This window comes from Macrotis lagotis, chromosome X (genome assembly GCF_037893015.1).
Source record: "Macrotis lagotis isolate mMagLag1 chromosome X, bilby.v1.9.chrom.fasta, whole genome shotgun sequence".
NCBI classification, from domain to species: Eukaryota; Metazoa; Chordata; class Mammalia; order Peramelemorphia; family Peramelidae; genus Macrotis; species Macrotis lagotis.
The window spans coordinates 582,502,998-582,529,235 of NC_133666.1; the positions used below are offsets into that span (position 1 = coordinate 582,502,998).

The following is a 26,238-nucleotide window of genomic DNA, read 5'->3' on the forward strand; positions in this document are numbered from 1 at the left end:
AGTGTAAAATCCATTAGCAGGAATGTGATCCCATCAATATCAAATGGAGAGATGCTAGAGCCAACTATATAGTAAAGTCCACTGGTGCCTTTACCATCTGGAAAAAAAGTTGCTCACTTGAAGAGTGGAGCTTACCATGTCATCATTTCTGCCCCTTCTACTGATATTCCTATGTTCCTAATGGTAGTAAACCATGAGAAATATTGTAATTCTTTATCAGTAATGCCTCCTGAACTATTAACTGGCTGGTCCCTTTGGCCCACGTCATTCACAGCAACTTTGGCTTTGTGGAAGAATCTATGACCATAAACCATGCTATTACTCTTACTCAAAAGATAGTAGATGGACCCTCTGCCAAATTGTGACATGATAGATGTAGTACTACCCTAAAAAGCAATAGTGCTATTGAGGCACCAATGGGCAATTTCATGCATGAGCAGAATGAAAAGCTCACAAGCATGGACATCTATATTCCTACTCCGAATGTGTCTATAATGGATCTGATTTGCCACCTGGAGAAAGCTGCTCAATATGAAGATATTGAGACATTGGTGAAGCAAGTTTGAAGGAATTCTGAAGAGCTTCCTGGGTTTTGCAGATGACAAAGTTGTCTCTTATGACTTTAAAGGATGTTAGTATTGGTATTGCCCTTAATGATCATTTTGCAAATTCATTTACTGGTTGAAAATGAAAATGGTTATAGCAACCAATTATAGTAAACTACATAGTCAACATGGCCTTCATCGAGTAAAGTAGAGAGTCATGGATTATCAGCCAAAAGAGAAGTTCCACCACTAAGGGAGCCCACATCATTAATCTATGACCCTATCCTGGAGTTCTCAAGTCCAAACATAGTCCTTGTAAGGGGGAGAAGCATCAAGTTCTATGCTACATACCATCAATAAAGTCATCATATTCAGTGAAAAATAAAACAATCACTAAAAAACTCAAATTACCTCTGCCAACTCTCATCCCTAATAAACCCTTTCAAACAATAAACATAATGAAATCTTATATTCTCTGTATCTTTCAGTTATTTGTATAACTTTCTACCATGTCTCAGCTGCCTTCTCACCTTAGAATATTCCTCTACCATGCTAAATGCTACCACTTAAATGCTTACTGATTGTGCTGGCATCCTCCTATTGGTAATTTTCTTTTTGGGGCTTCATTTTAGGGACTGGCCCAGACTAGTCATGCTTCACTTCCTTGAAGCCAGTTGCTTGTTATGAATTATTATGTAAGCAAAACAAAAACTATAATCCCTAAAGGACATTTTCTGACAGAGAAGAACCCATCTTAAATTTTTTCTTCCTTTTTCCAAAAACTTGGCAAATGAACTGCGGGAATAGTTAAACAAAATCTTGTTGAATCCATTTTAAAATTAGATGATATTTTTAAGATTTTTGGAAAGGACTGAAAGTTCCTAAATACTTTCATTTTGAAGTCTGACATCATGCTTTTTAAAATACGGAATTCCTGAAGTTCCTTCTTGTTATCAAATGATAAGATTTTACTATCCTAATTATCTAATACCTGCTGTTATACAAGAACAACTAGATGATTAGAATAAATAATACTCTTGTATGTTTTGTGGTATAAGTCTGACACTGCAATGAAAGCACTCTTGACAATACTGAATGTCCGTCCCTCCAAGTCACTTCATTTAGCTGAGCCTCAGTTTCTTCATCAGCAAAATACATAAATATATTTGCATTACCTACTTCACTAAGCTGTTATGAGAGAAATTCTTTTTAAACTTTAAATTACTAAATGTGAGTTACAATGTTTTAAAAATTCAAATTTTAATCTTTTTATTTGACTAAAATAACAAAATTATAGTAAATTAATTGAGAATAGACACACACACACACACACAAATTACATTAAGCTTCTGAATATACAAGGTTTCAGAGTTAGTATGAAGAAAAACAGTATTTTTGGGGTATGGAAAAAAGTTCTCATTCTAAAGGAATCTTAATTGCTTTTTAATGAAAAGATATACCTGGAAGCTGAGCTGTACAAGGTTCTGTTAATAACAAAGCAGATAATAGTCCTGAAATAAAGGAACTTAGATTCTTCTATGGAGACACACACAGACACACAGAGGTAAGTAAATACATACTAAAATTAGCTAGGGATCAGAAAAAGTTTTGTGGCTCCTTTGGTCTTTTTTTTTTTTAAAGAATAGAAAGTTGAAGTCTAAATAGGTTAAGTGACTTGCTCTTTGAATTATGGCTATGTGGCATATATATGTGACAAAAACTAAGAATCTAGACTCTTCTGTAGAAGCCAATGTTCAACTAGATCCTTGTGGTTACTTGTAAAGCGAAGACAAGAGAATTTTTCTAAGATCTATTACATTATTCTATCTCAGGTGAATAACAGAATCAAAAATTTTTGCTCTACTACTGATTTTGAAATTATCTCACAATGCTATTTTTCAGTCATTAACACTCTGAATCCAGAAGCAGCAGAATATAATACTAAAATGGTGGTCCAGGGGTCAGGAACACTTGGTACAAATTCTGTTTCTGAGATATACTAGCTGGTGACTGGGGCAAATTACAACCTTTGATTGTTCCAGAAATTCTCGAAGAATTTAAGGCATAGAAAAGATCCTGATTTATTAACCACAGGAGACAATTTTTGAAACATTTTCTAAGACTGTCTCAAAAATTTTATAGTTTTTTTGTTCTTAAAAATTAGTCTAAGGGGCAGATAGGTGGAGCAGTGGATACAGTACTAGCCCTGGAGTCAGGAGGACTTGAGTTCAAATTTGACCTCAGATACTTAATAATTGCCTAGTTGTGTGACCTTGGGCAAGTCACTTAACTCCATTGCCTAAATAAATTTTTTTTAAAAAGGTTTAAAAAATAGTCAAAAAGTTTGACAAAGTATCATTGATTGATTCAAAAAGCTAAATTATGGAGTTTCCAAGTAACACAATTTAGTGGATAGCATGCTGGATTTGGAACAAAATCAACCACTGTGACTTTAGCAAGTGATTTAACTTCCCTAATTTTTAGGTTCTTTGTGTGTAAAATGAAGGAGCTGAATTACTTCATTTCTGAGGTCCCTTTCAACTTTAAAGCTTATGTTCTTATAATTAGAGTTAGATTATGCTGCCTCCTAGTGTATAACTGGCACACAAGGACAAAATTAAAATATTAAAAAACTTGAGATGTATAATTTATAAAATATCAAAGAGAATATATACTTTGATCTAACAGTTATGGTTTGTGATCAAACAGGTATGTTTCCAAAGGTCTTTTTCATTTAAAAATTTTTGCTTTTGGGCAACTATTTTAAACCTATTAGTCTTCTAAAAATAGGGCATTTACTTTGGCATTCAACAGTCTAATAATATGTACCAAAAATATAACACGTTTCAAAACGAGAAGAAACATTTCTGATCTTCTTGTTATTTCAAAATTATCTCAATTTTAGAGGTGGGGGAAAATTAAAGTTTGGAGAGAAATTAACTTGTTCGAGTCAAGCAACAAGGTTGACACTTTAATTCAAGGCTTCTAATTCCAAATTCAGTCTTCTTTCTATTATACTATAAGACTTCCTCTCTAAAAAATTATACCTTTTTAAAATCAGTCTTTATAGTTTGTTTGAAAAAGATAAAAATAGGATGACATGTATTAGGGAAAGAAATGACAAACTTGCTTTGAGGAAATATTTAAGAGGTGTTTTCCAAATAATATATATTGAAAAAATTTTCAAGACTTACTGCTACTGGATCCCGCTGGTGAAGCTGAGCTGCTGTAACCTGTCTGAAACCACCTGGATAGCTATTAAATAAACAAAAGTTTTTAAACAAGGTGGGGAAGATGGTATTTTTACACAATATTCCACAATAGAATACATCATTTTATTACTGTATAAGAAAAAATCATTATTACTAAAGCAGTTATTGTGAAAATGTCTTAAACTTCAGGTATTTGGGATGATATATCTATAAGAGTTTTTATTTTATATACAACAATTTTAGTCCTTAGAAATTTCAAGTGCATAATACATCACAGTGCCTCGACTGCTATGTAACATACAAGGGGAACATATAGGAATGGTAAGCTTCAATGTAATTTAAGCTTTTATTATAGTTATGATTGATCAGTGCTGGTTTTATTACCTGACCATCTAGACTTAAATCTGTCTGCCATTGTAAAACTGGCAGTGGATTACTTAAGTTTCGGAGTCTACTTTTCTGAGTTTTCTTAGTGATATACAGCCTAGGAAATAGGGTTAGTGGCAAAAAAGTCACCAGACAGCTGTTGTGTTAAGACTCACATTGCATGATGAAAAACTTGCCTGACTTACTCTTTCTGTGATTATCAAATTAGCCATAAGCAAAAGTGCTTTGAAAAGCACAAAATGCCATGCAAATGACAAGATTATTCTGTAGAGATAAGTTGGTCAAGTGATTTTTAAAATATTTTATGAATATGTACAGTCCAAGAAGCAAAGTGTAATGTGCTAAAGTGTCATTGTGAATCTATTTTTTATTTTTAAGGATAGGAAAAATGCCATTTTGAGAGATCAATTTTCTTCTTTTTAGTTAATTCAAAATTTTTTTTTAACATTTAGAAATAAACTACTATGATATTTCTAATGGTTGATAATTCTTTTTTATTTTTATTTTTTTGATGCCTTGAGCATCAAGTAGCTCTTCAAATCTAAGTTTTGGAAGTAAAAAACAGTTACTCTTTTCTCCTATATAAGGGAACTTTGAGAAAAAAGGATGACTATCAATATATGTGTATCACTGTATTTGCACACAGTAGGTTGTTCTGAAGTGTTATGATTTCCTTGAATTATCAGACTATAAAAGTGTACTGCTGTTATTACTGACAGAATATGTATATGTATCAGAATATATAATGATACTTTTCATCAATGTGGAGATGGGTCATGATCTGGTTATCCTGTTTGTTTTTTCTCCCTGTATTATCTTCTTAATGATCTTTAAGTTTCTTGGATAACCTCACTAATAGAAGCAAGTGAGTTATAGAGCTGAAATGTATAAAGTTCAGTAAGACCTCACATATTTAGATCAATGTACCAAAAATGGCAAAAGGAAATGGAGTCCAGGCCTGTTCAAGATCCCCAGGAAGTACAGACATAAACAGGATGCAGCAATAAGGTTTATTTCAATGAGTTATAGACACCATGTGGGAAAAATGGAGATGCATTTTGTAAGGTAGGAACAGTTTAGCAGGAAATATGGTTTAGATAATAAAAATTAAAAGGCATCATAGCCTAGAATTCAGTATAATAATAATAGTAAAAAATGGTGATATTCTTCTCCAAGAATAGTTTTTGAACTTGTATTTAAATAAAGAGGAATGAACATTATGAGGTTGGAATGTTGATTTGTTAATAAGAATAACCTAGGGGGCGGCTAGGTGGCATAGTGGATTAAAGCACCGGCCCTGGAATCAGGAGTACCTGGGTTCAAATCCGGTCTCAGACACTTAATAATTACCTAGCTGTGTGGCCTTGGGCAAGCCACTTAACCCTGTTTGCCTTACAAAAAAAAAAAAGAATAACCTAGGTAAGAAAGGATGACAGCTTGGTTCCTATTTGAACTAAAGTTAGGGGCAGTTAGGTGGTGCAGTGGCCTTGGAGTCAGGAGGATGGGAGCTCAAATCCAGTCTCAGACACTTGCTACTTACTAGCTGTGTGACTTTAGGCAACTCATTTAACCCTGATTGCCTCGCATATATATCTGGCCATTGGACCTAACTGACTTTGAAGGAGAAAGTGAGGCTGGTGACTTAGCATAGCACTCCCCCCCCAAATCCAATTTATGTGCTTGTCATGGAATCACTTCCCTGATGTCATGGTCCTCTTAGAGAATGAAGGTCAAACAACAAGTGCTAAAGGTTGTCAGGGTAGAATAAAAAATTACAGGTGGTCTCAAACATTTTTGTATATTATGACTGAAAATAAAAGTTGTATACAATCAATTTAAGAGTGATTTAGGTATATAGCAAAGATAAAAACAATTCTTTCCTTAAAAATAAACTTTTTAAAAGTAGCTTAAAAATACATTGAAAATGCTACTAATTTTAAAAAAGCAATAGCAGGTTCTACATCACACTAACTTATTAGCTACACTGAATTTGTCATCACTTAACTCACCCAGTGTGTGAAGAATATACTTTTTGTTCCCATTTGTTCCCAGAAAATGCAATATGCCTTGTGTTCTTTATGACAATATGATCCCCACACTGACCTAGAATAAATTCAAATTTTGAATGAGACAAAAAGTGAGTCAAGGAAAAAAAAGAGCATTATTTACAAAAGTTCATAATGTTACCAAAAGAAATACAAAATGACATAATGCAAGTTAAACAACTACAGCAGATTTTTAATGATAAAAGGTAGGAAGGTTCTTTGAACCATGTCAATACTTGGAAAGATACAGGAAGAGGTTATGAGTTTTCTGAGAATAGGAAGTTTCATTTTTGGCTTCGTAATTAATCCCTAATACTTAGCACAGGGCATAGTACATAGCAAGTGCTTAATGAATGCCTGCTAATTGATTCCAACTTTCATAGTTTATAATCCAGTGGTGACTGGGGACTTCAGTTATCTATTCAAATGCTGATATTCTCCCTAAAAAACAATACAGAGCAATTAGGAAATTCTGGACCTGCTTTGTTGACAATTTTAATCTTCAATAAAGGTAGCAGAAGGAAGAGCAAATGTTATTCAGGAACTAATTCAGACCACCAAATCTACTTTTCGTTATTGAAACTAGAAAGATTAGAAACTTGGGAGGAAAAGATTGCTATTTTTTTAGTTGATGACAGATGACATTCAATCCTCTCCCTGTATGTGAAGCATGAATCATTTCTCAACATCTCCCATCAAGTGATTATTCAGATTATGCCCAAACATGTCCAGTGTTGGAGAAATTGCCAGAGAGTGAAACAATTCATTCTGTTCCCAACCTTAGTTCTGACCTCTGATCAAGCATAGTAAAGAATGAATTTTCACACAACAATCATTTAAATAGCTGGAAGATAGTGATCACAAATCTCTCGAAAGAGACATTTTTGACATTCTCTCCTACTTGTCTAACCATTCCTCTAGAAATTCATCTCACCATCCATATCAGGCACATGAACTATGGGTGTCCCTAAAGTTCTGTCTAGACCCCTTAATCTTTTCCCTCTATACTCTCCTATCAACCTCATAAATGATCATCAGTTTTAAATCGAATGTCCCAGTGTCACTTCAAACTTAACATGTCCAAAACCAAACCCTCTACCCACCTCTCTACCAAAGTTTCCTATTTCTGTTGAAGATAATCACCACTTTTCCAATCGTTCAAGTCTGTAACCTTGGTGTTATTCTCAATTGCTCATTTCCTTATCCCACCTTAACCAATCAATTGCCAAATCTTTGTTTCTACTTCAATAGTATGTCTTGCATCTGATCCCTTCTCTATTCCTATAACTATCATCTTAGTTCTGTCCTTGACTCCTCATCAGGTTCCTGCTATGACCTCCTAATTGATTCTTCTGTCTCTTACCACTCTAGACCATAGCTTGCTGCCACAGAAAATTTTCCTCGACAACGATCTTATCATTTCTAAATTGAATGACTATTCAACCAACTCTAGAAATTTCCTATTGCCTCTAAGATAAAATGTAAACTGTTAAAGCTTTTCCAAGTTTGTCCCCAATCTATCTTTCCAGTCTAACTGTATATTACTTCTCCTCCCACATGACAATCCAAGTCCAGTACCAAATTCCCTCTCTGCCCTGGCTGTTCTCCTTCTTCCTGCCTCACAGAGGGCTCCCCACCCCCCCACTTCCCCCATACAGCTCAAGTACCACCTTTCCTAGTGTCCTCCACACCACTTGCTCTTTAACTACTTTGGATTGATTCTCTCTCTGGAGTTATCCTAGATTATAACTAACCTGGGTTTTACCTTTCTTTGTATTTCCAGTCCTTGTAACAATGTCTCACACACACAGTAAGCTTGTTCTCATTACAATAGAAGTTCCTGGAGACCTGTATCCCCAGGTACAGGACAAAATCTGGCACTCAGAGGATCCTTAAAAATATGAGCAGATTGATGCCATTTGTCCTTACTACAAGTTACAAGATTTGTAGTTGGGAGTTCCTGTCTTAAATCCTGGTTCAGCCATGAATTAACTCCCTGAGAGATCTTGGGCAAGTCACTCTGCAGACTCACTTTACTCCTCTGTAAAATGGGCTAAAAGATGAGTGAACCGAAAGATCCCCCCTGCCCCTTAACCTTAGGGTGGTTTTTCACTATCATGGTTTGTCACCATATTAGAATCCAGTACAACACTCTATCCTTGTAAGTTCCCACTTTGCTACTATGATGGAGGAGGGTAGGTTCCATTTGCTTTTTTTCAGGGACTCTCTCTCTGGCTTTTCAGTGACTCCAAGCTCAACTTCCTTTTCACATATACTACTGTAGCCCTCCTTTATATCGGGGGGGGGGGGTTCCTGTTGATTTTATAGTTCTTAGAAATCATGCCACTGTAACACTTAATTAAACTACCAATGCCTTATACTCATGCAGTGGGTTTATTTTAGTCAATGCATGAAGCTTTCCATCTAGCTCTACAAAAGCTTACCTTTCAGGAATGACCTATTATTTCAGCTACTAAATCCAGGGTGTTCCTCTTAAATTCCTTTTTGACCAAGTACTCACTCCTATGCCATCATCCCAGGGACTGATAACATGGAACAAAACTTGGCAGAGGTGGTATGGACAGTTGTCAATATTTTTGGATAAAATTTCTTTGCTACAGGGAAGCATGTGAGGTAGTGATTATAATATAATGTAACAAATATATCAATAAAATAAAAAGGAAAAGACTAATTTGAGTACTGGTTATTTGTGGTTTAAACTACCCAATGAATCTAGATTTTAGTTTACTATAAGAGTTAAAAAAAAAGGAGAATTGGAACAAATCTCTCAATTCCATCCTAATTCTAAATCCTATCAGTTCTTTTAAAGCAACACATGGGAATGCCATTAAAAACCTCACTAGAGGTTGGCTTTAATCCATTCATCACATCCATTTCTTGGATTTGGTCATTCAGCTGCATCCATCTAACTGTTCTCTCATTTGTGCTGAGATCCTATATCTGACTTTCCTGCCCAAAAGAAGATAAGGAGATCTTTGATGCTAAAGCCTCTTAAGGTTCCTATTGCTTCTGGCTTATTTCCATTTCTCTTATTAGTTGATTTTGTTCCTATAGGTATTGTAATAGATTCATGATATCTCTTTGCTACATATCTTATTTCTTTCCTTCCTACTTACTGCTGTTAGTGCATAGAAAGTAACAAAAAAGAATTGTGGACCTGAGTTCAAAGTCTTATACACTTACTAGATGTGTGACCCTGTTTCACCTCTGTCAATCTCAGTTCTCTTATCTATAAAATGGGGATAATGACACCTCCTGGGGGTGTTATGAGGATCAGAGGAGAGAATATTTGTAAAGTGTTTAGCACAATGTCTAGTCCATGGTAGACATTTGAAAAATGCTTATCATGAACTATTAATTAGAGGATTATAGAACAGAGTTGATGATATATAAACATAATGGAATACTGTTGGGAAATAAAAGAATGTAAGGAGCTGTAGGAAACCTAGATGATTTGGATAAACAAAAGAAAACATGAGCAGAGCAACATGATGACCATAATAATGTAAAAAAAAAAAAAACTACACTGAAGGGCAGCCAGATTTAAGGTAACTGTAACAGCCAATTTTAGTCTATGAGAGTTGGTTTTGTTCAACTGCTTTTCTCTGTTTTGATGTAGAATGGGTAATATCAAGAAACTGCTACGGTATAAAACATAAAATGGATCAATAAAATGGTTAACTTTGTACATTATTATTTTATGAATGACAAGAAACTATAAGAAGAATTGAGAAGGGGTGTGATATTTGGTAGACTATGTAGTCCACTGGAATTCTTATGAGAAGAACTAATTTTGTTTTTTAAAATAAACAGGGAAAATTAAGCATTGAAAGTGAAATGACAATATATAATAACAGCTAATTTATATGGCAATATAAATGCTTTTACATGTTATCTCATCAGTTTCTCGCAACAGCCCTGTGATGTAGTTGCTAATATTATTATTATTATTATTATTATTATTATTATTATTATTATTATTCCTACTTGGTACATGAAAAAACTGAGTCTGAGAGAGATTAAGTGTCTTGCCCAGGGTCATGAAGCTAGTGTCTAGGTGAGAACTCAGGTCTTCCATACTCCAAGTAGTTAGTGGCATATTAAAAATTAAAGTTTAAGTGTCTGAGGTCGAATTTGAACTCAGGTCCTCCTGATTCCAGGGCTAGTGCTCTATTTACTGTGCCATCTAGCTGCCCCCCCCCCATTAAATGTACTCTTAAAAGGTCTGTTTTGAATGCCAAAGGCCGTGGATATGGTATATTATTTTCAATATGAAACAAAATGGGTGAAATAAAACAAATGAAAAAAATATTTTAAAAAATAACACCTCTAAGAAGTTAAATTTGTATAAAGCACAGCTCAATTTTTATCCCCAGTTGCTGTTATGAATTAAATTCAATGACATTTGTGAAGTTCCAACTTGTTAAGTACAAGGTAGTGTGTTGCAGTTTCAATGATAAAAACAAATCAAAGATAAGGAGCTGACATTTTATGTAAGTGTTGGGATACATATACTTGAGAAAGTAAATATGAAGTAGTGAAAGGAGGGATAATGAGGGAAAGTGCCTAAAAGCCTTGATGATAAATATACAGAGGCCAGTCCCACACTACACAGGAGTAGGGGAGAAGGAGAGAAGGTTAAATGAATGAATGCAGACAGGCAGAAAAGTAGAAAGTAGAATCTAAGAATTAGTACTTCCAGTTGGCTAGAGTGCAGAGTATGAAGGGAAGTACTATAAAATAAAGCTGAAAAGAAAGGTTGAAAATAAACAGTGGAAGGACTCAAATGTTAAGATGAGTAAGTATTTTATCCTAATGACAATAGGTAGCCTACTTTTGAAGAAGGGAGTGTTTCAATCATCCTTTAGTCTTAAGATTATTTTTTTAAGAGGTATATAGAATGGATTAGTGAGGAAGAGAATCTAGGAGTAAGGAAATCAATTAGGTTATTATAATAATCTAGGAGAAAGGCAATGAGGGTCTAAAATAAGGAGTTTAACATAGTTATATAGTGACTGAACAGATAATGTAACACCTAGCATTTATATAACATCTCAAAGTTTACAAAACGCTATTCATATTATTTCATCTGACCGTCAAGAAATGCTATAAGATAGATGCTATTTTTCATTCCATTATACAGAAAAGTTAATTGAGGCTGAGAAAGAGTATTGACATGTCCAGGTTCACATCACTGAGGCAAGCTGGGGATTCAAGTCTAACATTCACTTAGACAAACTGTCAATTCTATTAGAGTGCAAGCTCCTTGAGGGCTGGGACTATTGCTCTTTTCTTTCTATCCCCATGGCTGAGCACAGTACTGGGCACACAATAAACATTTAATAACTGTTGAGTGGCATAAAGATAATAAGGAAGTATATTCTGTAGATGATGAGCTGAGATTCTAGTAGAGAAGGGATCCTCGACAATTTTTTAAAGAATAGATTTAGGTGCAAAAAATAGCAATCAAATTGCAAAGGACTAACCTCTCATTGCCTAAATGCCCTCAAATTCAGTGATGGCCCTGATAGGCACATGGTCCAGATATCAAAAGGAGTGGGGAAGAACCCATATGCACAAGAGTAGCTTTAGTAAGGGAAAGTTTTTAATATTATGCTTTAAATAAGCTCTAGTGGTTAAGCCTGGAAACCTAACCCAACAGTTAATACATTATTAGTACTGCAAAAATTAATATTAAGTTCCTGAAGACTAGATTACTAATGAACTTTTGGAATTCAATCCATAAATTAGAGATTCACCTGTAATAAATTTGGAATCTAATGCCACCTTGTGGATATAGGATGATTCACAACTTAAATTTTTACCAAAATTTATAGGCCATCAATTTTAGCTTAAATACTGTGAAGCAAACTTGTGACAAAAATCATCTTTTAGATATTAAATCATTTGCTCTTTGACACCTAACAATAGGTAACTAGACAACTTATACTGAGAATTGACTATGGCTAATCTCAAGGATTCACTTATTCATTTCTAACCAAGATGTTATTCTGTAAATAAGAAATGAATTGTTTTCTTCAGAGTGATGCAGTCACATTTGCAATGATACAAATGCAGAAGAGAGACCAGTAGGCATTTAAAAACCTACTTGCTATAATATTTCTTCAGAAATATTAGAATATTTAGTGATCAATATTAATAAAATATTGTTTTAACAAGTGCCATGAAAGACAGTAAATTATGGATAAAACAAAAAACAAAAACACAACACTAGATGAAATCAGAAGACCAAGAATTCTACTTTTGGCTCTATTACATGATAGTTATGACTGTGAATGTCACTGAATCAGTCTGTTTTCTGAGGAAAATATATGTTCCACCTATATCACAAGACTATTGTGAGAAGCAAACACTTGATGAGCTGTAAAACATTTTATGAAAGGTAAAAGTTATTAAGTGGAACATAAATATATCTAAGTTACTTCCATGACCTAGTATATATCCAGTATAAATGGTTTTGCTATTTTTTTTTATTGTCAATGCAGCATTAGAAAGAGAACCAGAGGACAGTCTATCCAAGACTTCCCAAGAATGGATCCTATTTAACAATCTAATAAGTGGTCATCAAACGACTACTGAAAGACTTGGGTGAATGGATATGATGAGTTGTATAAAAATGCAATCCTATATAACTGATAGATTTTTATTACAGATAATTTCAAAAATTAGTGTTGATTTATTTGTTATGTTTTATTTTGGAGGCAATCAAGGTTAAGTGTCACAGGGTTAAGGGTCACACAGCTAAATGTCTGAGGTCAGATCTGAATTCAAGTCCTGACTCCAGAGCCAGTGCTCTACTCATTGTGACAACCAAGCTGCCCCGTTTTATTTGATTTATTATGGCAGAAATAACTTTGTTCCTAAACTGCAAACTCAGAGATAATAAGTGACTTGTCCAAGGTCTCACAGACACTAAAGGGGCAGATCTGGGATTCCAATCAGTTCCTTTAACTCTAAAAGCAGCGTTCATTCTTCAACACACTACGATGGAACAGGGGTTGAGGTGGTATATACACAAATACTTCTGATATAAAGGGACATTACAAAAGGCAGGCATAGGTAAAGTGAGTAATTTGATTCAAGGAAGAAAGAAGTTTTAATAGGGATATGGGGGACTAGGAAAGAGACACATATGAAGAGAAAGGAAATTAGGGAAGGCATAATGGGGAAGAAGTACCTAAGTCAGGCCTCAAAGAAACTTCAACAGGAGAGAATATAACCATTCTAAGCCAGAGATATCAAAACTAGAGAAGATGTAGAAGAGACCAGAACAATAAAGGGAGAGAATACGATTCAGTTTGCTTAGACTGAAGAAGATAGAATGAAGGCTGGAAAATTACATGCCATCTCATTAGACTGCCAGTTCCTTGAGAGCAGGGCAAGCCCATTACTTAGGGCAGAGCCTGCCTAACTGATGTTTACTGCTGGTCATCTAGAGCTAAAAGAGACATCACCCACTGGCTACTTGGACACCATCACTTAAACAACATATCCAACATCCTATAGATAAACAAAAAGTAGATGCTTCAAACTCAAGCTTTCAGATTTCAAATCCAATGACTTAACCACTTTGCAGGGCTGTAATGGGTATTTGAGGCTCAAGTTTAGGAAGCCAGGCTGGAAGCTCAAAACCTGGGATTCTCTGAATACATTTAGTGGGTAAATACTAGTAAGTGAATGAGACTGACAGGACAGTAAAGGGGAGGGAGAGTCAGGAGAGAGACCTTTGGGGAACTTCAAACTTCAGAAATTAAAGAACATGCAGTGGTGATCGAAAGAAAAGAAGAAAGCAGATAGAAAAGAACTGGATCCTCAGGAAAAGCAGGGCAAGAAAAAGTTCTGAGGCTGCATGCACAAAGCAACTTAGAAACTACTTTCAACAATTTGGTCAAGAACTCTAGCCATAAGTTACTCGTGGTTCTACAAATACTTACTCAATTGGTGGTATACAGGTTTATGTAGCCCTTGAAGTCTGACTGATGCTATTGCTGCAAGCTTGCCCGGAGGTTGCATTTTTCCATCTAAGAGATACCATACTCGGCCAAAAGTAGCCCATTGCTAGGAAAGAAAATCAAAATTTTCATTGAAAGAAAAATAAAAATCAGCTAATTTATCATCAAGTTAGAAATATCATGAAAAGAACCTCAGGGTCAGTAGTAGTTTACAATTTATCTATAGGCTTAGTAAAGTCATTTTCTGTTCAGTTTAGTCTTCTCAGATATAACAATGAGTTACATAAATGAGACCTATTGGTATTTGTACTTAATAGTTGTAGAAAGAGCTAATATAATTGAAAAGCTGAAGAATATTACTGAAAATAAGTTTTTTCAGTGATTAAATCTCTTACTTCAGGGTAACAGTCAATTTAATTCAATAAATATTTATTAAATACCTACTATCTATCAGATACCATGCTAAAGTAAGGATAAAAAATGAGGCAAAAGACAGTCCCTGCCTTATTGTGCTTATAATCAAACAGGGGAGACATTATCCAAACAAATATATAAAAGGGAAGCTATGAACAGAAAAAAATGAATTAATGAATAATTTACATAAGACCTTAGAATTAGAGGATCTGGGAAGGGTCTCTGAAGAAGGTGGGATTTCAGTTGGGGTTGAATTGAAGCTAAGGTCAGTAGTCCCAGTGGGGCAAGGAGAGCAATTCAGGTACAGTCAGAAAAAATGGAAAGCAGAGAGATGTAAGGTGTCACCAGACAGAGTAGAGATGATGATGATGATGATGTTTGTCCTTGGCTCTCAAAGGACATGACAATAGGAAGGTTATGCATTGACAAGAATGTGAATTGAATTTGAATGAGGGAATGCTGGCCCAAGTCCCCAGCCTCACATTCTCCTCTGGAGCCATCTGAGCCCAGTGACCAAATATGAATAAGGATGACTGGAAATAGTACTGGATGGGAAGCAATCAGGGTTATGTTCAAAGCCAGATTTGAATTTGGGTCCTCATGTCCTCATGGCTCCAGGGCTGGTATGCTATCACTGCACCACCCAGCTGTAGGAGGAGGCTAACTTATGAAAGACTTTGAATACCAAGTAGTTATTCTTTGGGTTTCCACATAATTTTGTTTGTTGAGAAATCTATAAGGGATGATGCACACGGTATAGCTCAAAATAATATACAAAGAGAGGCTATTAGTGGAAATAATATTAGATTTGGAGTCAGAAGCCTTGGATTTGTGTCCTGGCTCTACCAATCCTCATCTACATATATTTAAATGAGACATAATTTCACATGACTTAGGGACAGGTAAAAGAAGTTCTGAGTTTTACTTTCCTCATCTGTAAAAAAAAAAGGAAACTAACTTAAAATAAAAGAATGGGGGTGGAAATTTGGGTTATCAACATCATTTCAGATATATTTGTAGAAAAATATTTTAACTTGTAAAAGTATTAGATAAATGTAAAATATAGTAATGATCAGGGGGCAGCTAGGTGGCATAGTGGATAAAGCACTGGCTTTGGAGTCAGGAGTACCTGGGTTCAAATCCGATCTCAGACACTTAGTAATTACCTAGCTGTGTGGCCTTGGGCAAGCCACTCAACCCCTTTTGCCTTGCAAAAAAAAAAAAAAACCTAAAAAAAAATATAGCAATGATCCAGGAGAGATGGCACCAAAATGGCAATTTCATTTCTCCAGCCTCATCTCAGCCAGAAAAGCTGTATGATTAGCCAGATCTGTTTAGAAACAAAGATGAGGGGCAACTAGGTGGCACAGTGGATAGAGCACTAATAATTACGTAGCTGTGTGACCTTGGGCAAGCCACTTAACCCCACTGCCTTGCAAAAAAATAAAATAAAATAAAAAGAAGTCTTCTCTAATCTCTCTTCAGTCTAGTGCCTGTCTTGTTACTTTTTTTTTAAATCTTTAAAAACTTTTTGGGGCGGCTAGGTGGTGCAGTGGATAGAGCACTGGTCCTGGAGTCAGGAGATCCTGAGTTCAAATCCGACCTCAGACACTTAATAATTACCTAGCTGTGTGGCTTAACCCACTTAACCCCATTTGCCTTGCAAAAACCTAAAAAAAAAAATGAAAGAAAGATGAGAAGAGGCTGGAGAGGGGAAGGGAAGAAAAACCAGAAAAGATGTAGAACTGTCAAAGCAGTTAGAGTGCTCATTCTGGTCTTAAAAACACACACATTTTTATAATTTTATTTCAATCCTAGTAGTCCTGAGTACTTTATCCCATATGCATCTAAAGACATCCTTCTGAGAAATGGTCACTGATTTTACCAGGCTGCCAAAGGCGATTCGCTTTACAAAAAAAAAATAAATAAATAAAAAGGCCGCGAACCCCTGCATTTGGCCAGCCTTCCCTTTGGGAGGCTGCAGAAGACGAGGAGAAGCCAATGTGAGCCGGTCATTTAGTCCAATCCTCTTGTTTTACAGATGAGGAAACTGAGTCCTGGAGAGAGGCAGCTCCGCTTCATCACGAGGTGACACGCGGAGGCGGCACCCGAACCAGGTCCATCCCGCGCCGGGCGGCTTCTCTCGGGTCGGTGTAAGAGGGTGGAGGGAAGCCCCGGCCCACTCCCCTCGGGCTCCTTCCTTACCTGTTGCGCTCTGGAGAAACTCGACATGGCGGGCGCTGCGAGCCGGGGCGGCTCCGGGGAACTCCAGTACGGTCCGCCCCGGGGTGCAGGCCGGGTGGCGCCGCTGCGCAGGCTCCGCAGGAAACACGTTCCGCCGAAGAATCGTTCCCCGCGGCGCGCCTGCGCCCTGCTCTTCCGGGGAGGAGGCCCGGGGCAGGCGGCAAAAGAAGGCGGAACTCTAGAAACACGCCACACCCCGCCCCTCCACCTCCTCCTCTTTCTTCTATGGAACCAATCCCGGGCCACTTCCGCCTCCCTGGAGGGGGAGGGGGAGGAGAGCCGGACAGGAAACGGAAGTGCGTCACGGAAGCGCGGGGCTTTCGGATCGGCCTAGCGGCTCTAGCTGAGGCCACTTCTCTTGTGCAATGCAATGGACAGGTATTTGCTCCTGTTGACCTGGGGGGAGAGACGGGCAGAGGCGGCCGCCCGGGAGCCGGGGGAGCGGCCCGCGGCCTCAGTGTCGGATGGCCCCGAGCTTCCTCCAGGTAATTCAGTGGGGTGGGCGGGAATGTCAGCGACCCGGGTCCGAGTGGCGCCTTTTTCCTTGGCTGGGAAGTTCTCGAGTTGGGAGGAGGAGGCCCTTTCCTACTCTTTTTTTTTCATTAATTTGATTTTTTTTAATTTTGAGTTTTACAATTCCCCCCCCCATCTCACTTCCCCCCCCCCCCCACTCCCCACAGAAGGCAATTTGCCGGTCTTTACATTGTTTCCATGGTATATACATTGATCCAAATTGAATGTGATGAGATAGAAATCATATTCTTAAGGAAGAAGCATGAAGTATAAGAGATAGCAAGATCAGACAATAAGATATCAGGGTTTTTTTTTTTCTAAATTAAAGTTAATAGTCCTTGGTCTTTGTTCAAACTCCACAGTTCTTTCTCTGGCTACAGATGGTATTCTCCATTGCAGACAGCCCAAAATTTTCCCTGATTGCTGCACTGATGAAATGAGCGAATCCATCAAGGTTGATCATGGCCCCCATGTTGCTGTTAGGGTTTTTCTGGTTCTGCTCATCTCACTCAGCCCTGGTTCAAGCAAATCCCTCCAGGCTTCCCTGAATTCCCATCCCTCCCGGTTTCCAATAGAACAACAGTGTTCCATGACATATATATACCACAGTTTGCCCCCTTCCTACTCTTATTGAGTGGTCCGGATAGGAATCTCTCGAGTCTAGGCTTGTCACTCATCCATTGTTTTCACATCATAAACGTGGACGATTTTTTAATGGGATAAATGTTTTTTATTTTGTTTTATTTCATTTGATTTTATCCAATTACTGCAAAGAGGCTTTTCTTTATTATTTTATTTTATTTTTTCCAGTTACATGAAAGGTAGTTTTCAACATTTATCCATTTGAAAATTTATGAATTCCACAATTTTCTATCACCTTCCTTTCCCTCCCATGATGGCAAACAATCTGGTAAAAGTTGTACATGTACGATCTACTTAACATATTTCCATATTAGTCATGGGGAAAGTGAAATTAGAACTAAGGGGGGGAAACATGAGAAAAAAAGGAAAAACATAAAATAAGAATTAAAAAGTGCTATGCATTCATATTCCATAGTTTTTTCCTCTGGATGTGGATGGCATTTTCCATAACAGGTTTCTCAGGATTATCCTTTAACATTGAAATGCTGAGAGGAGATTCGTCCATCCTATTTAATCATCATATAATGTTCCTGGAAATGTGTACAGTGTTCTGCTTTTGCTCCCTAGAAGCACTTTCAGTTCATGCAAGTTTTTCAAGTTTCTCTGAAGTTCTGCTATGCCTATGATTTTTTTTTTTAGTTTTTTGCAAGGCAATGAGATTAAGTGGCTTCCCTAAGGCCACACAGCTAGATAATTACAGCCCCCTATACCTATGATTTCTTACAGAACAGTTCAGCCATTCCCCAATTGATAAGCATCCCCTCAATTTCTAACTCTTTGCCATTACAAAAAAAGAGCTGTTATAAATAATTTTGAACATGTGGGATTTGTCCCGGTTTTTAATGATCTCACAAAGAAAATTTTCAACATTCATCCTTTTGCATATATTTCAGTTATAAATTTTTCTACTATCCTCCTTTCTCCCCCTCCCCATGGCAGTAAGCAATACATGTCTAATCATGTTTAATATATTTCCATATTAGTCAAAACATAGACAGTTTTGATGACATAGATTAAAAAAAAAATTTGCCCAAACAAATCTAATGTAATAAAAGTTAGAAGGGAAACCTAGCTGGGGGGAAATTTTTACAATGAATTTTTCCAAGAAAGGTTTTATATCCAAGATATATGAGAAACTGATATAAATATATAAGATTTAAGTTATATGGAAGGCTCAGATATATAATTTTTAGGAGTGATTTTCCAATAGATAAAGGGGCAAAAGTGTGAAGAAACTCAAGCTAGCAAAAACCATTTGAAAAAATTCTCTAAGTCTAAAACTTGAGAAAAGTTAATCTGAGATTCTAACTTTTACAAATCATTGACAGAGATGACAAAAGGGAAAAATGCATTGTTGAGGGAGCAGTGAGTTGTTTCTGTGAAATATTTTGTTTTCAGCCTGGACCTGAGCTCCATCCCCAAGTCTCAAGAATCAAGTCATTGTTCCTCCTGTACATTAGGTCATTCAGTCATTCAGAAGGTTAGGAATTGTGTCATTTCTATTAGAAAGAGCTTTTTAGAAATAATCTAGACCAAGAGCTCTCAAAGCTTGGAATTACTTGTGGACAGATTTCAAGAGCTCTGGGAATTTGGATGGGATGGGGGGGGTTATGTCTGTATTTTCACCAACTTCTAAAAAGTTTAACCTTTCCATTTATTTAAAAATATCATTCTAAGTTGTCCATAGGCTTCACCATATTGCCAAAAAAGTCCATGAGACAAAAAAATAACATCTAAGAACTATCTAAGGCAGGCCAACCTGCCTAACCCTTTGTTTCCTAATTTTTTAATAGATGAGGAAACTGAGATCAAGACTTAAAGTGACTTGCCCAAACTTCCTTGGGATTGTAGGACCTCCCTTTCTAAAATATCCTCTGAATATATTTTGAATATCTCTAGTTATTTATATGTTGTTTCCCCTAAATTGAGCTCCTTTGAATTAGTGACTTTCTTTTTGCAGCTGCATCCCAATTGATATTAATAATTAATTCACTAATAAAGAGATCAAGTTATTCCAAATTCTACTGAATATTTACATTGGACTAGAAATAATTACCATGTTTTACATAGTTAAAACTTGGATATTGCAAATTTGAATGCATATGGCAGTTTCAGAGCATTAATTATTTGCAGTTCTCTTAGCCTAGAATGTCAAACATTTGCAGATTTTCAGAAATTAAGAAGCTGAAACCTGGTGACATAGGGCATTTTATCTAGGATAAAATGGAATGTTAGTCTCTGAACAATTAAGTCATTTCCAATCTCATCTTCTATTGCCTGATGGGTAGATAGGTGGTGCAATAGATTAGTAACACTGGACCTTGAGGTAGGAAGACCTGAGTTCAGATCCAGCTGAAACAATTAGCCATATGATAATATTTATAAAGTGTTTATGCAATCTTAAAGCACTGTATATGTTATTATATTGATTACAGGGTCAAGGCAATATGTGTCATTCATTTAGCAAGCATTTATTAAGCATCTTCTGTATGCCACACATCATATTAGGCACGGAGGATACATAGACCACACGTCCCCATTCTGATATCAAGAAAATTACATTCTACTGTAAAATGGAATGAATATTGTATTTGAAGTTAGAAGACCTGGATTGTAGCCTGCGCTATAATATGTAAAAGCCATGTTGACTGGTTTGCACGAAACTTAATCTGTTTGAGCTGGTTTCTTCATGATTATGAGGGGGATTTTTATACTTGATCTGCTTATCTTAACAGAATTGTGAAGGGGAGCCTTTAGAAAGTAAAATGATATTGTGAGACTCCTTTATTCTATTAATTCTTGGTTCTCAGGAAAGTTCAATATGTAGTTGTGTATGGAAGGTAATGATAGATGTCAGCTGATAAGACCTGAAGTCACTAAACAAATCTTCCTTTTCCATATTTTAAGTGACTGGCTTTGAGATATTTTTTCTTTCTGTGATCTGAAAATGTTTGAGGCCTATTGTATTTGATACCAAAGTTACATAACCAGCTTTATCAATGTTCATTCTTTGTTACAGGATTAACAGCTGCAAATGTTTATCATTATGTTAAAAGAAGCATTAGTGCCTCCATGAATGCAGAAGATAGTACCTTCCCTGGTAAGTAGAGGAGAAATCCCCATCCTATTATAAGTCACTGATAGTAGAAATTCATTCCACAAATATTTGGTTGATAATTTCTATATGCAGAGAAGTGTTCCAGATGCAGTGGTGGGGAATAAAAAAGGTGAGGCACACCTCTTGCTTTCAAAATTCCTGTTTGGCAGGATATAACTAGACCTCTTTTTCATTTTATGTGATTTTTTTTTTTTTTTTTTTTGCTCAATATCTTTCAAAGGTCTAAATGAAAAGGGAAGTGTGGCAGAGATAAGGGTATTACCTTTATTGAATGTAGTAGTAATAGAGATCTCTTCCCAGTGTCTTTTTACTGTCACCATTTTCTCACCATCTGCTTTTTTTCTTATCATTTGATTTTCATTCTCATCAGTCTTCTAAAGCTGCATTAGTTACCACCTAACTACAAGTTTCAAGTTAGTGTATCATGATGATCTGAAACAAATACGCATTATGAATGAAAAAAATTTGGTTTGCTTTCTTTATAGTTAATTGATAGTTTTATACTGTGATATTTCAAAGTTCTAATTTATGAGGTTATATACTTTTATTCAGAGCTGTGGCCTATATTCCCAGTTTCATCTTCAACTATTTTTGTATATATAGAGGCATAGAACTTTTGAGCTGGAGGATCTTAGAAATTATCCATTCTAACTCCATCATTATAAAAAATGAAGAAACTGAAGCACCAAGAGGGAAAGTGACTTGTCCAAGACTATAAAATTCTTCATTTAGCTTCAGAAATCTGATCTGTTTCCCTCCCTATCTCCACCCCCTTCAATAAATTCAAGTGGCTGTCTATCACCTCTAGGATCAATTATAGATTGCTGCTATTGAAAACTTTTCATAACTCCTTACTTTTCCAGTTTTCTTAAACTTTGTACCACCTCTTTGTACCCTTTGACTTAGTGATACTGACCTGGGTAAGACCCTAGCTTAAAAGAGCAAGGTTTTCCTCTCCACTTCAGACATTTCCACTTGTTTTGATTTATATCTTATCACTGGACAAGATAGCTTAGAGGAGTAAGTGAGGCTGGTGACTTTGTAATGCTCCCTCACTTAAATCCAATTAGTTTGCAAGTCATGACAACAATAACAGTTGACTTCCTGACTCTTCCATCCACAAGACTATATCTCAGCTTTGAATTTCCTCTTTTGCTGTTTCCCCAGGCCTGAAATGCTTCTTTTCTCCTTTACTAAACCCCCCCTAAACTTCTTGGATTCCTTTAAGTACTAACTGTAATTCTGTCTTCTACAGAATCAAAAGCCTTCCCCAACTCTTCTTTTTTTAAATTTATTTCTAAGGCATTGGGCTAAGTGACTTGCCCAAGGTCACACAGCTAGGCAATTACTAAGTGTCTGAGGCTGAATTTGAACTCCTGGCTCCAGACCTGTGCTCTGTCTATTAGGCCACCTAGCTCTCTCTCTTCCCCAATTCTCTTAATTATGGTTCTTCCATCTTTTTCGGGGGGGGGGGGGGCAATTGGAGTCAAGTGACTTGCCCAGGGTCACACATTAAATGTCTGAGGCCAGAGCTGAATTCAGCACCTCCTGACTTGAGGTCCAGTACTTTTTCCACTACCCTGCCTAACTGCCTTTAATTGCAGCTTCTTCCCTTAATCCAGGAATGAGGAACATTTTTTTTTTGCCAAGGGCCATTTGAATATTTATAACATCATTCTTAGGCCATGCAAAATTATCAGCTTAAAAATTAACCTGCTTTATTCCATCAAACATTTAATTAATTCACCCCCTATAAAACTTCTAGATTGAATTTTGAATTCTGTCTGCAGATGCCATGGCAGGGCCAGACCAAATGATTTTTATGGGTCTTATATGACTGTGGGCTGTATGTAACTGCCTTAGTGGTTCACCTATTTATCCTGTGTATAACTTATTGTGAGCTTGTTGAAGGAGGGGCTATCCTTTGCCTGGTTTTTTTTTTATTTCCAGCCTTTAGTACAATGCTTGGCAAATACTTCCTATTGAGAATCAGTTTTTAATAGGTACTTCACATTTATTGACTTAAATTTGTCATAAATTTTAAAGATTTAATGTTGTTGTAAATGAATGTTTTATTTTTAAGCTTGTTCAGTGGTTGGTGTTCCCGGTCCCAAGAAGTGGTTCTTTGCAGTTCAAGCAATATGTGGATTTTATCAGGTAATTCAAAGGGAAAATATGCTTCAATTATCTTTGAATGTTTTGCTTAATAAGTGTTGCATTTATTAATGTATGCCTTTTTTTTTTAGTTTTGCAGCTCTGATTGGGAAGAAATACATTTTGATACGCAAAAAGAGGACAGTCTCCAAACAGATATTGAAGAATGTCTGAATGCTGTTCATCGTTTGGAGGAAGAAGATAATAATAGCAGGGAATCGTTGTCCCTGACTGAGTATGTGTGCATCCTTTTAAAAATATTACAAATCAAAGTCAGATAATGATTTAATAGTATTAATCTACAACTTTGGTTGGTTGCTTGGGCAAGTTTCCTCATCTGTAAAATTCTGAATTGATAATTCCTGAGATTACTTCTAGCTGGAAATATGTAATCCTCTGAATAAGAGATCTGGTAAAAATTTAAGTGATTTTAATGGACGTGACACTTAAACTGGATAAAGTCTATGTGAGATGCCATAATGAATTGTTTCCTATCTCAGAGCAAGATGAATTTTTATTTTAGCTTTTAAGATTAAAAATATATCATACCACCTTTTTCTGTTGGATATTAGTATTCACCTTTTAAAAGAATCTTCTGAAAAAACTTGAAAGATATTATTGAACACATCTGACCAAGAAGCTTACTAAACTGTATATAGTATCATGGGAGCCTTATTCTGGCCCTTTTCCCTGTCCTTGAAGTCTGTGCTAGATGTACATGATGATGACAGTGAGTGAGGACCCTCATTCCACCCACCATCTATTCCCATAAAATGGTTCTCCTCTACCACTGCTTCTCACACTGAATCATATTTTCCATGCTTTTAACTACTTTTCAAGTTATTATGATCATTCTAACATGAAGATATAGAATTAATAACACATATATAGATAATGCCAGAAATATTAGGTGCTACTATTGCCCATTAGTGACTTGATACCTAAGATTTCTTGAGCCTTATTATATATTGTTTTTAAATGAGCTTCTACTCAATTTTGTAGCAATCAGTATGTGAAACAATGTTCTTAATTTTCTTGCTTTGAACTATGAAATATTATGTAGTTGAAAATTATGAGGGGTGGGGGGAGAGAAGCAAGATTAGGGAAAAAATTGTAAAATTCAAAATAAGTAAGTTTTTTAAAAAAGAAATTATGCTAGCATATCTAATTTTACTCAGGTTCTAAGCCCCATTAATAATTTCCCTTTCAGTGGATCTGACTTAGGGACAGTCTTGGTGTTTTTCCTTCTGTAACATTTCATTTTATTCTAACTAGATGAACATTTCTACATAAAAGTATAAACTTTAAAATTTATCTTTTCTTTTATGTGTACATAGTGAAATAGAGGTTGTATTGTTTGATATTTTCTTTTTCTTCTTCCTGTGTTAGTAGAAAAATAGAGATTATATGAAAGGAAAAGGAAAGACATATTTAATTTCCTCCATAAGAGGGAGCCTATTATTTGATTAACAGAAAACTAGTCTTTATGTAGTCAAATTCAATAAATAATGATATCACAATGGAGTTTAAAATCTCTTCATTTGTTATAACATTCATTATAAGCAAAACTTAATTAAAAGGACAAATTTTAGAAGGACTCATAAGAGGTTATTATATTTTTCAGATAGGACTACACTACTTAACCATCTGTGATTGATTAAACATTGCTCTTTTTAGGGCTTCAGGAAAAAATGGTTAATTAACCTTACTAAATAAACCGTGACAATTATATACCTTCATAGTCAGAAAATTTATTATTAGATCTTCTCCAAATCCCTTTCTATTGAAGATCATGTGTGTGTTTATGTTTTTCTAACGTAAATTTTTAATTTTAGTCTGTTTGAAGAAGCTGCAGAAAATTTGCATCAGTTATCGGACAAGCTCCCTCCTCCTGGTAATTTTTCATTTTTGATATCTGAGTTCTAGTGAATTTCAATTGAATTTATAATTTCTGTGGACAGTTGTTAAATTCAGGCTTCATCCTGAGGTGCTGATGTGCTACCTTTAACCTCAATTATGGATTTTGACCTCATAGTAACTACATTATATAAAATTTCAAAGACCAGTTTACAAAATTTGTCAAAGAGTGAATTCTTTTCATGCAATTAGATAAAAATGAGATTAGACATAAAAGAAGAATACTGAATCCCTATTTTGGTCTCTTTCCATTTAAGTGGAATAGTTGTAGAGAAATGCTAATATTTCTTTTTTCCATTATGCCATCTGATTTACTATAATTGATAGTACCTGGCAGCTATAAAAGTCAACATTACATAGAAGACACTAAATCTACAGTGCTACTTAGAAAGTTCTTTACCAAATTTTAGTTGTTGAAGGTGAGAAAGTGAGGTCTGTATGGACGGGGAGAGAGATTTTAAAATTGTCTTGACAAAATAAATAAAATAAATGAAATATAGATTCATAAAGTTCAGTTAATTACATTTAGTTAACATATTTATGAATAAGTAGCAAAATCCAAACTCTCATCTTGGCAAGTTAAGAACTTTTTTCAGTAGACTGTTCCATTTTGTTTTTTTCTGCCCTCAGTAAACAATTTTCTATTGTCCAATTTTGCTCTCTGTTTGTTTTGCTACAGTCTATGGTGAGTGTGTTTACTCTAGATTTGTTGAATTAGTATTATAAAAATAAATATAAAATTACATATTAAGATTTTATAATAATTTTTTAATTTTAGATTAAAAAAAGGAAAAGAAAAAATCGGTACAAGTTTTTTCTCAATATGTAACACTGGTCCACATATATAAATTTTAATGTTTCAAAGAACTTTATATAAGATGACTTTTTCTTTTTTCAGGTAGAGCAGTGATAGACATAATACTACAACCCTTTGAACAAGATTCTTCAAAATTGAAAGACTGTTTACCTGTTATTGGTGCATTGAAGCACTTGAGGGAGTGGCATTCAGCAAAGATTACTATAGCTGCAAATAATTGTAAGGGGTAAGTTCTG

The 26,238-nt window shown here is 35.7% G+C and overlaps 2 protein-coding genes across 3 annotated transcripts in view; one reads left to right on the forward strand and one right to left on the reverse strand.

The window, feature by feature from the left end:
- MRPL13 (mitochondrial ribosomal protein L13) overlaps positions 1 to 16,916 on the reverse strand; it is a 47,755-nt gene extending 30,839 nt beyond the window's left edge. The window contains exons 1-4 of one of the 2 annotated variants that reach the window (XM_074201477.1): positions 16,803 to 16,913; positions 14,166 to 14,289; positions 6,154 to 6,247; positions 3,740 to 3,800 (exon numbers count right to left, since the gene is read on the reverse strand). In XM_074201477.1, the coding sequence (XP_074057578.1) occupies positions 3,740 to 3,800; positions 6,154 to 6,247; positions 14,166 to 14,289; positions 16,803 to 16,829 (306 nt within the window). In that variant the 5' untranslated portion in view covers positions 16,830 to 16,913. Of the gene's footprint in view, positions 1 to 3,739; positions 3,801 to 6,153; positions 6,248 to 14,165; positions 14,290 to 16,802 lie in introns of both variants that reach the window. The other variant, XM_074201478.1, reaches the window with a different exon arrangement.
- A 235-nt stretch (positions 16,917 to 17,151) lies between these two features.
- MTBP (MDM2 binding protein) overlaps positions 17,152 to 26,238 on the forward strand; it is an 82,088-nt gene continuing 73,001 nt past the window's right edge. Inside the window, exons 1-6 of the mRNA XM_074201490.1 lie at positions 17,152 to 17,326; positions 21,016 to 21,096; positions 23,198 to 23,271; positions 23,361 to 23,503; positions 25,104 to 25,162; positions 26,084 to 26,228. Coding sequence (XP_074057591.1) covers positions 17,212 to 17,326; positions 21,016 to 21,096; positions 23,198 to 23,271; positions 23,361 to 23,503; positions 25,104 to 25,162; positions 26,084 to 26,228 — 617 coding nt within the window. The 5' untranslated portion in view covers positions 17,152 to 17,211. The remainder of the gene's footprint in view (positions 17,327 to 21,015; positions 21,097 to 23,197; positions 23,272 to 23,360; positions 23,504 to 25,103; positions 25,163 to 26,083; positions 26,229 to 26,238) is intronic.